The sequence below is a fragment of the Macrosteles quadrilineatus genome, unplaced genomic scaffold (assembly GCF_028750875.1).
Source record: "Macrosteles quadrilineatus isolate MER2022 unplaced genomic scaffold, UCM_ALF_1.0 Scaffold_2__2_contigs__length_208266976, whole genome shotgun sequence".
Taxonomy (NCBI): Eukaryota; Metazoa; Arthropoda; class Insecta; order Hemiptera; family Cicadellidae; genus Macrosteles; species Macrosteles quadrilineatus.
In genome coordinates, this window is record NW_026542595.1 from 135,906,044 (window position 1) to 135,917,218 (window position 11,175).

Here is an 11,175-nt window from a genome sequence, read left to right on the forward strand (position 1 = left end):
ATATTTGAGTATCCAGCCAGAGTCAATGCTGCAACATTTATACATTTTTCAAACCGTTCTCTTGCAAAGTTGTAATATAATTTACCGTTGTAAAGTTAAAGTCTATGCTTACAGTAATCTTTTCAACCCATTGATAAGTTTTCAATGCATAAAATTAAGTTGATAATTCGATATTATTATTATTTCAGTGAATGGAGTGTGTTAGTGTTTACCTATTCATAGTAAACAAACACACGATGAAAAACGTTAACTTTTGTAAAAAATATAGTTAATTTGAAGTTTCATCATGTTGATGTGTAGATAACCTTATTAAATCTGCCCCGGATATGTTTAACATTATTGATATTTTAATCGATCAGTTCAAGTATTTAAGTTATGCCAAATGGTTAATTCATTCTATTCATTTTACAATTTAGCTCATCTGTATTGTGTTTCTGTAAGTAGGCCTTATTTTTCTTTCACTGCTTTAATAAAATAATAAATAAACAATGCTTGTTACATTTCTAAAATTGCTTAATACATGATATTTCAAATGATATCCAGGCATTGATTAAAATTCATAATACTTTTACTATAGATATAATCAGTTATATCACTTTTCACAAGTTGGAATGTAGCTTTATGTTTTACTTTATGCAATCTTAAGTGAAACCTTTTGTCTAATTAAGTTCTTTTTAATTCAAAGGAAAATATACGTTTCTATATTTTAGATATGATGGGCAATAATTTTCCAACACTTAACTGGGCTAAATAACTTAAATAAAATAATAATTTTGACGGTTATTTTCTTAAACCAACTATTCTTCCCACAGTAATAACTAATAATATTTTATTAAATTTACATGAGTAAATTTGGTTTTTAGTAAAGGCTAAATTGTGCACAACTTTGTACTTTTAGTTTTGAAATAAAGGAAGCTTACTGGGCGTTTGAATACACTATGCACCTGTTCAGATATTTAATTTTTAATTATGTCCTGTTATTTCAAGTTCAACGGAGTTGCTTCATGGTAACTAACTATTACTACAACCATAATTTTAATAAAAGTAAAGTAAGCTGACAGAAGAAAATAGCTAATGAATTTAGCAACGCAGACTTTATCTATAATCAACTTAAAACACGTCCAATTCAAGTTAACATCATTTAAACAATTGTTAAATATATGTTTACTGTACTTTCAAATATTTTTTTTAAATCTTACTAAAAAGTATTTGGAAAAATCCTTTTTGTCTCTGGGGTTATGAAGAGTTGTCACAAACACTTACACAACCCAAAAACATAAAAAAAATTGACCTAATGTTAATCAAGTTAGAAGACGAGTGGAATAGCCGGCAAATGTTGAGACATGAGTTGTGACAGTACAACAAGCATTTAACATATTTTTTACAAACACAATCAATAGGCTAACATCCGGCAAATGTTGAGACATGAGTTGTGACAGTACAACAAGCATTTAACGTATTTTTTACAAACACAATCAATAGGCTAACATCCGGCAAATGTTGAGACATGAGTTGTGACAGTACAACAAGCATTTAACGTATTTTTTACAAACACAATCAATAGGCTAACATCCGGCAAATGTTGAGACATGAGTTGTGACAGTACAACAAGCATTTAACGTATTTTTTACAAACACAATCAATAGGCTAACATCCGGCAAATGTTGAGACATGAGTTGTGACAGTACAACAAGCATTTAACGTATTTTTTACAAACACAATCAATAGGCTAACATCCGGCAAATGTTGAGACATGAGTTGTGACAGTACAACAAGCATTTAACATATTTTTTACAAACACAATCAATAGGCTAACAATGTTTATCACTAATAACCAGTAACATGAACAAAAGTTTACCAACTTATAGACAACTCGTAGACAGAATCAAGATGGCGTGTTCAATACAACGGCCCGTAGTCGAGTTGTTTGTACCAGAAACTCAGAAGGCTGCTGCAATCAAGGAGGCTTCTGAACTACCATCTCTTGACATCACCACACTAGACTTACAGTGGATCCAGGTGTTAGCAGAGGGATGGGCCTCTCCTCTCCGTGGCTTCATGACGGAGAATCAGTTCTTGACGGTTAGAATCAGAATAAGTCTTCTTTATTTACACACTATACACAATCATCAAGGGTTAGAACTATAAATTTTGATAAATTGAGGAAATATTTGAAAGTTGTGGTGTAAAAGAGAATTTTGGGTAAAAACAACATTCTGGAATTTGACATAAGGGTTGTCAAGTATTTGGTGGACGTGTTTTCTAGTTAATACGGATTAACAATTAAAATTATGACCATAATCTGACTAAACGTGATGGATTAAATAAAAGCCTCCAAATTCATCCATGCTCTGGATTATTAAAAATTATGATATTATTTTTAACAGCTCTGTCTATTGGGATTGTAATAAATTGTCCTGGCTAAAGGAAAATATAGTCTTGAGTCCCTAACAAAACTACACAAGGCATCTCACTTAGTTTTACACCACTCCTCTATTAATATTTGGTTTAAAATACGCCCAGTTCGTCCCCATCTGGATTGGAAAATAAAAAAATATTTCCTAAAACAAAATAGTTTGAAACTATCTTAGACTGATTCAATCCAAAATTAATCCATTCATTATGCTTATATAGTTCTTATTTTAATTTTTGTAACGTCAGGAAAAATTCCTTCATACCAAAACATATTTTGTACTAGTAAAAAAGCGCACAACTCCTTTGTACCAACTATATATTTATTATTTCTCAAATCTGAAATGTCTATAAATCCAAAACCACAAACTACATGGTATTTTGTTTGCAGTGTATTCATTTCAATGTCTTGGGGAGAGACATCAACCAGTCTATTGCCATCGTGTTGCCAGTCTGTACCAAAGACAAGGAGAGGCTTGATGGAGCTCCAGCTTTCAGTCTGAAGTACAAAGACACCGTAGTGGCAATCCTGAGGGGGCCTCAGTTCTACCAACATCGCAAAGAAGAAAGAGTCACTCGCCAGTTTGGATTGTACTGCCACACTGGCCATCCATATATCAAGGTGGGTTTTCCTTACATTAGTGTTAGCAAAACGGGAGTGCCGATGGAGACCTGTGGGGGTGCGTGCGTTTGAAGGGACTTGACCTGGTCTCCATCGGCACTCCCGTTTTGCTAACACTGTATATCCAATATGATGAAATCTTTGGTGAATACAACATCAAATCATTGGTGAGTCGGCGGTTCAGTTGGTAGAGCCACAGACTTTGGGCCCAAGACATCAATATTGTTGGTTTGAATCCTGGTATCTACCACTACTTTTCATCAGTACCACCCACGAATACTAGAAAAATACCAGTATGGATCATAAACACAAACAAATGACGTTGTTGGCCCGAATCCTATACTAATAGCATTGAACATATGTTTTGGCAGTTACATTTAAGCAATGTTGAATCATGTTTATTTTTGGGCCAAAAACGTCATTTGTTTATGTTTATGATCCATACAGGTATTTTTCTAGTATCCATTGTACCACCCTTGTACTGTATTAACTCACCCCTTGCTCTACTGGATTCGTTTCACAGGCCCGAGGTCTATGGGGTAGGCAAATGCATAGTAAGAAAACTAATATAAATGGCAATCACAATAATTATTTAAGAAATAAATGATTGTTTCTGGAAAGATCAACTAATCTGGAAAGATTAGTGGCAATATGCTCGTTTTTTAACCAAACAGTGGTGGTTCTGGGATCTTGTCAAGGGGGTAGAGCTACGGGGTGTCCGACACCCCCAAAAAAGAGGGGTGTTCAGGGGTCCACCCCTGGAAAATTTGGTAGTTTTGAAGCCGTTTAGTGACTTAAAGCCATTCTTAACATGTAGAACTATATCCAAAAGCTTTTTATTTTTTGTTTTAATTTCTTTTCAGGATCCAAGGGGCGGACCCCTTTAGCCCCTCCTTGGAACCGCCTCTGTAGGACTCAAGCGCCCTTCACAGTTGTCATAGATTTGATTATGCCCACTTTTACGATGTTCTCACGGGTTCTCTCCCACTGAGTTATGTATCACAGCGAGATAAAATTATTCCTCATGAGTGGTACACCAGACCTGAGGCAGGATTTAAACTTTTGATCCATAGATCACTCTCCTGGTCAGGAAGACAGAGACAACACTTTAGACCACTCAGCCTTGCCCTTGATCAGACCTAATATAAATTAAAAACCTATCCTGACAGTTAAAAGCATCTCTCATAGGAAGGGCACATGTCCAGTCCACTTTACAGCTGTAATTATTGTTCTGCAAGCATTAATTGTTGTAATTGAAAGTACTGCTACGTCAATCCTGAAATTTGAAAGCTAAACTAATATTCCTTGTGATTAGATCATCGTCGAGAGTGGGGACTGGCTGGTAGGAGGAGAGTTGGAGGTTTTGGAACGTATTCGCTGGAACGATGGCTTAGACAAGTACAGACTCACACCCAACGAGTTGAGGGCGAAATTCAAGGAGATTGGAGCTGATGCTGTATTCGCCTTCCAGCTGCGCAACCCAATACACAACGGACATGCTCTTCTCATGCAGGTCAGTGACATAGTGGTTTTTATAACTTTCGGTTGAAGTTTAAATACTGTAAATACCACTTTATGAAAGAAAAATGTAACGGAAGTCAAATGACTGCAAAGACTATATATAAAATTAAATTCAGCATTGGAAACCTAACCAAAAGCATGGACTGAAATCATTAATACCTTGAGAAATGACCCTATGTAAATTTGTAAATCCATTGTTTATTATAGGTAGGCCTACTTAATTAGTTCATTTAAGTAAATGATACTTGAGACTGTTAGCATTGACTATTGGGTTGAATCAATAGTCAAAGGTGTTAAATAACTTAGATAAAATAATTCAGATTGATATTTTCTTCATTCAAAACAAAACAGTAAATTAAAATCAAACTAATATGGTAATGCCCACTATAAAGTCCAACATTTTAGTCAAAACACCTGAAAATACAATGGTTCTAGCAAGTATTGTTGATTAGTTGTAGTTGTGTTAAAGAGGATGATGTACGGATTAGCAGCGTACATGTAATCAGTTATTCCTATCAATTTAGCCGCGTTTACCCGAGACCAGTAGAGCAGACAGGTAACGGGGCAGGTTACCTCTAATGTATTTCAAGTTACCTGCTGCAAGTAACCTACTCGCCAACTGGCCTCGTGTAAAAGTGGCTTTAAAGATTAAAGTAGTGTTGAACTATTACTTAGGATTTTTAATTAAAGGATACTAGGAGGCAATTGGTGGAGCGAGGTTACAAGAATCCAGTTCTTCTTCTCCACCCCCTTGGAGGTTGGACAAAGGACGATGATGTTCCTCTGCACACCAGGATAGAGCAACATGCTGCAGTGTTCAGTGAGGGAATATTGGACTCCAAGTCTACTGTGTTGGCTATCTTCCCATCTCCCATGCTGTATGCTGGACCAACTGAGGTAAATACTAATTTAGAAATTTCACCCTACAAGGACCCCTGTTTCAACCTCCCTGTTTGCTTCATCTGCCCAAACCAGCGCAAAAGCAATCGGCCAGTGCCCATCGCTTATTTGAACGGTCGTTAAAATAAATTAAGAAAGAGCAGACACTATGTCACTATGTAGATCAACCATATTTACAAGGTTCATTCTGACCCGCTGGCAGATCCTGACTATGTATTAGGTAGCTTTGTACCAAAAGCTGTTTCAACTCTGTAAGAAAATCCAAGAAGGAAGTGCAGTTACTTTTAGATGACCATTCTCATTGACCTGCGTGGCAATTTGTGTTATTTTAAGAATAAAAATAATTTCCCCTTTTTAAGAAGATAATTATGGATTGATATCTGAGCAAAAGATCTTAATAAACTCAGTGCCACTTTGTGTCTTTGTGTATTAATATATTTTTAAGTTTTAATCTCAAATTCCCATATTAATTTCAAAATTCTTGCTTTTACAGGTTCAATGGCATGCCAAGGCTAGGATGAACGCTGGAGCCAACTTCTACATCGTGGGTCGTGACCCAGCTGGTGTTCCTCACCCAGACCCGAGTTTGGACCGGGACCTCTATGACGGCACCCATGGGGCTCGGGTGCTCAAAATGGCACCCTACCTGTCCCAACTAGAGATCTTACCTCTCAGGGTGGCTGCTTACGACAAGACTAAGAAGAAGATGGACTTCTACGATCCTAATAGGAAAGATGACTTTGAGAAAATATCTGGCACTAAAATGAGAGGTAGGAGTTCAAATTCAAACTAATTGAACTTACTTCAGCTTTGTGTCTTCCAATCACAAAATCACAATACTGATCCCCAGATAAAAATTCTGTCAACTCTGTTGTTTGGTTATCCTACATTAATTAAGATTAAATCAAACATTGAATGTTAGGATTATGATATTTTTTCATAGAAATCTGGCCTTAAATCTATTGTAACCAATAGGTTCAATGTAAATAATCTGTATCACTCATGATATTAGTTCTGAATAATAATTTGCCTTAGGAACTTGATAGGCTTTTTGCAGTTAACTGTTAATCACATACTGCAGATATAATTTTGTGAACTAATCATTTGATTACTAGAGCTATAATACAAAATATAAGAAAATTAAGATATAGTAACATTGTAATTGGTTCTTCTTTATGATTTTTTCCTTTTAAAAAAATATTAGTAAAATACCGGTACCTAAAAGGTTAGAGTTTATCTAGATAACAAATTGTGTTTTTTGATACAAATGATTATATTTTCCAGCCATTGCAAGATCCGGAGGAACTCCTCCTGAAGGATTCATGGCACCATCAGCATGGAGGGTCTTCTCTAACTATTACAAATCTCTGCAAAAATAAAATTTTTAAATCATTGATTTTGTTCCGTCTTAATTATGCAACTGATCTTCTAAACTCTAAATACCCTAGCATCCAAAGCATTTGATAGTATATCGCATGAAAGGCTGTTACAGAAATTGCATTATCTTGGGATTCAAAAAACTCCTTTGCAGTGGTTCAGGTCATATCTCACCAACAGGCAGCAATTTACAGAAATCACAAATCAGTCATATAAACAACGCTATAATTTCAAAAATTCCCTCCGCAACACAAAGTATAAAGCATGGCGTCCCGCAAGGGTCTATTCTTGGACCTTTGCTTTTTATTTGTTACGTTAAGAATATGCCAAACTGTCTATGTAACAACGTAATATATAGTTCTAAACTCGTACAGTATGCTGACGATTCTAATCTTATTGTATCTGCTAAATGTCAGATTGATTTGGAGTAGCAGCTCATATAGAATTATCACAAATCCAAGAATTTTTTGTAAACAATCGATTAATGCTAAATTCACAAAAAAACTAATTTTATTTCTTTCAGCACTAGGCAGAACAAAAATAAGTGTAGCCCTCATATTTTTATTGACAACAACACAATAAATCAAATTGATTGTACAAAATTTTTAGGTATCCATATTGATGAATGTCTTAGGTGGGATCATCATGTAGGAAGCATTGTGCGTAAGGTAAATTCTGGAATCTATGCCTTTAAAAGAATGTTTTATTTAAGTGACCTAGCAACATTAAAAATAGTTTTTCATTCCCATATCCAATCACATATATCTTATGCAATAGTAGTGTATGGAGGCACTTCCCAGAAAAATTTAGATAAGATACTTGTTTTACAGAAAAAGGCAATAAGAATAATGTTAAATCTAGATTATAATGAGTCTGTAAAGCAACAATTTGTCAATTTGAAAATATTAACTGTGTTTAGTTTGTACATACTCGAATGTATCATACATGTAAAAAATAACCAGGACAAATTTAAAACACATTGTGAAACACATCAATACAACACTAGAAACAAAAATAATATAGTTCTACCGAAACACAACTTAGAAATGTATAAAAATAAGCCCTCATATGCCGGTGTAAAATTTTTAAAGATAATACCAAATGAAATAAAAGATATTAAAGATAAAAAAAAGTTTAGACAAAAACTTAAAGAATTTTTGATAGAAAAACCCATCTACTCAATAGATGAACTGTTTATGAATGTATACAGCTATAGATATTATTTTTACAGCTATAGTTTTATTTTCTGTATTTTTTGTTTAGGTTAAGTATTTGTACATAGTAATTATAAGCTTGACACTATTTATTGTACGTTTTGTACATAATATAAATAAAGATAATTTGAATTTGAATTTGAATTAGCCAGCAAACCTGCAGACTAAATGAATTCCCTCTGCTTGATTAATTTAGACTAAAATATTTCCATCAACATACATGTCAGATTTGTTCTTGATTTAAATAACTTGAGATTCATTGAGTACCGGTACTTAGGTTTGCTGCAACAGGGAAGGACAAAAAAGTAGTTTTTTTTTGTTAAGTGTTGAAATTGGTAGTATGAAATAAATAAATCTGCCAAATTTGGTCAAAATCATAATAATATTATACAGTTGAAAATTTTTGTATTTGTTTATATCCATAAGCAAGCAAACTACAAAAGAATTTATTTTAAGAATACCATTGGAATCTTAGTACTAGTACTGTTTTTATTATCTCCATAGCCTTCGATTGTACAAAAATGCTTTAAGCTGTACACCCTAAGTAATACAAAATTGTATTTGGTATTTTTTTTATAATTGGTTGGAATATTTTTTTTTTAAACATTCAAAAGGTCTATTACACTTACACACGTTCCTATTACCTAATCTTGCTGGTTCACAAACTGAATAAAGTTTCTCCAGCTATAAAAAATCATCCCAAATTTAATCAAAATTGGACCAGTCACTCGAGTTATGTTCATGGAAACACATATAGACTTTTTAATGAGTGTCACGGGTATTTAAATAACAATTTTCTCTTCTTTATAACCAAAGTACTAGGAGACCGAGCTTTGCTCGGATTTAACATTAAAATTATTAGGTAAGTTAAAGTTATTTAGCTAACTGTATCAGTTGTTTAATTATCTGCAGCTACAAAAAGGTATTGACAATAATATGGGTACTTTAAAGGGCTGTAGGGCAAAAACTGGATTTTCCCAGCCTTGAGACCTTGAGAAGTGCTCTTTATTACATTTAACTTATTCTTGCAGCCTGCATTCTTTAAGTCACAAACGCGATCTCAATGTAATTCTGGAGAACATGATATTGAAGTCTACTGAGACAATTAAAATTCTTGGTCTCACAATTGACATGGAGTTAAAGTTTTCAAAACAAGTAAAATCAATCGTCCAAAAGGTCACGACTTTGCTCAGGGTGTTCAATAGATTTAGGAAAATACTGACAGAAGATGTAAAACTTGGTAATGCCTGTCATTAATTTTGCTTTGCCTGCCTTTGGTTTCAGCCTGTCAACTGAACATACTAATTTGATCAATCGTCTGCAAAACAACGCTTTAAGATTTGTGTATGATTTGAGAAAATTTGACCACATATCTTCCTTCAGAAAGCAAAGTGGGATGTGGCCTGTGCAGACAGAATGTTTGTTAGAGACTGTGGCTATTGTTCACAGGGTCACCAACACTAGCAGACCCACTTATCTGAAAGATAAGTTAAAATCTAGAAGAGATGTGAGAGAGAGGAGTACAAGACAGGATGGCCTGTAAAAAGGGTTTTTCTTTTTTTTCTCCTCAGAAATACAACCAACTGCCAGAAAATGTAAAAAAACTTAGTTATAATGCTTTTTGACTGAACTCCATAAATGTCTTTTGTAAATTTAAGTTAAGGTATTCTTAGTTAATAAGTCAATTATTTTTATTGTAATATTTCTTTTATCTTTTGTATTGACTTGAGCAGTTTTGAAAAACAGTATTGCTACTGAAAACCGCTTGAAATAAAAGACGTTTTATTATTATTATTATTCACTCCAATTGATTTCTCTTGCCCAAATACCCCATTATAAACAAAAAAAATCCGCGGACAAAAATAAAGTTTGTCCGCACACACGCTTGTTTTAGATTATAGATAGTATTTTTAATATAGTAATACAACCATAGAATAAATAAACACCAATTCTATGATACAACAAATTAAAAAAAGACAACAATGATGTTAACTAATAACTAATAACTAATCTATATCTATCTATATCTTCTATACTTCTATACTATTATATAAAAATCTTGTGGTGTCTGTATGTGTATTACTAATAGGCGCATAAACTACTGAACTGACTGGGCTTAAATTTTACAGAAATATAGCTACCATACCAAGGACCATAATAGGACTATTCACACTTCGATACTGACCGTGGGCTTTGCCCCTTTGGCTTTAAAAGTTCTGAGTTGAGGATTTTAAAAGTAAATATTGATTGGTCTCCATGGCTGCCATGAGAACAAACACAATGTTTACAATTTGCTATGCCACCCAAATGTAAACAAGCTGAACTGTCAAACCACATTAATTCACAATGCCACAGCTGGTTTATAAATAGGAGGCATATAATATTCTCTACAATCATGTTTATTTATTCTTATATTTGATGGTTCATTGATTATTTATTTTATGAAATTAGTGAGATTGTATATCTGATGCTGTATCTAACCCTAATTAATTATTTAAAATTTTGCTAATGTGAATAATTGTATTGAAAGAGTTTGGTGTAAAAATAGTGAAATTATAAAGTTCACATTTACTTGAATCATTTTAACATTTTTGAACAATTAACATGTGTTTAGAGTAGGGCACACACCTTAAAAATTGAAACATTTTTCTCAAGGAGATAATTAATTGTATATTTTTGCCATTTTGAGCGAAATATTTTTCACACCATTAGCCTTTTCCCAAATTTTTAAATCATATTTTCATATTACTACCCATAGAGTTATGATGTTTTCTAATCCAGAGGTAGCTACTACTCTATATTATAACTTTTTACACTTCCTGTAGATTTTACATTCTATTCTAATAATGAATATCTTTTTACGAGCGTTTCAAGGTCATTACATGTATAATTTCAACCAAGTTCCTCTTAACTTAACCTACCCTTGCAATGACATTGTTTGAATGACATTAAATTTACTAATTCTAAGCTGATATACAAATATTTCAAATTAAAAACAACAATAAAAAAGTTGTATATATGCCTTTGCCTTTGGTGCATAAATATTAGGAGCTATAAATAGTAGGACTAAATACTAAATAGTCCTATTATTTAATAGCTAAATAGTATGTTTCTGTTTGTTTTGTTTTA

At 33.4% G+C, this 11,175-nt stretch overlaps 1 protein-coding gene across 2 annotated transcripts; it reads left to right on the top strand.

Annotated features, from left to right (window-relative positions):
* The first annotated feature begins 340 nt into the window (after positions 1 to 340).
* Positions 341 to 6,849, top strand: LOC128985858 (bifunctional 3'-phosphoadenosine 5'-phosphosulfate synthase-like). 2 transcript variants are annotated; one of them, XM_054405803.1, is made up of 7 exons: positions 341 to 430; positions 1,869 to 2,082; positions 2,804 to 3,034; positions 4,350 to 4,547; positions 5,246 to 5,452; positions 5,949 to 6,225; positions 6,740 to 6,849. In XM_054405803.1, the coding sequence occupies exons 2-7, from the start codon at positions 1,891 to 1,893 to the stop codon at positions 6,832 to 6,834; spliced, it is 1,200 nt and encodes a 399-aa protein (XP_054261778.1). In that variant the 5' UTR covers positions 341 to 430; positions 1,869 to 1,890; the 3' UTR covers positions 6,835 to 6,849. The 2 variants fall into 2 exon arrangements, with proteins under 2 accessions (XP_054261778.1, XP_054261779.1); XM_054405804.1 differs by having other exon boundaries at positions 414 to 430; positions 1,880 to 2,082.
* The last annotated feature ends 4,326 nt before the right edge of the window (positions 6,850 to 11,175 follow it).

Coding starts and splice junctions, on each gene's coding strand:
- LOC128985858 (XM_054405803.1), top strand. CDS start 1,891: ATGGCGTGTTCAATACAACGGCCCGTAGTCGAGTTGTTTGTACCAGAA. Junction 2,083..2,803: donor CGGAGAATCAGTTCTTGACG/GTTAGAATCAGA, acceptor TTTTGTTTGCAG/TGTATTCATTTCAATGTCTT. Junction 4,548..5,245: donor GACATGCTCTTCTCATGCAG/GTCAGTGACATA, acceptor TTTTAATTAAAG/GATACTAGGAGGCAATTGGT.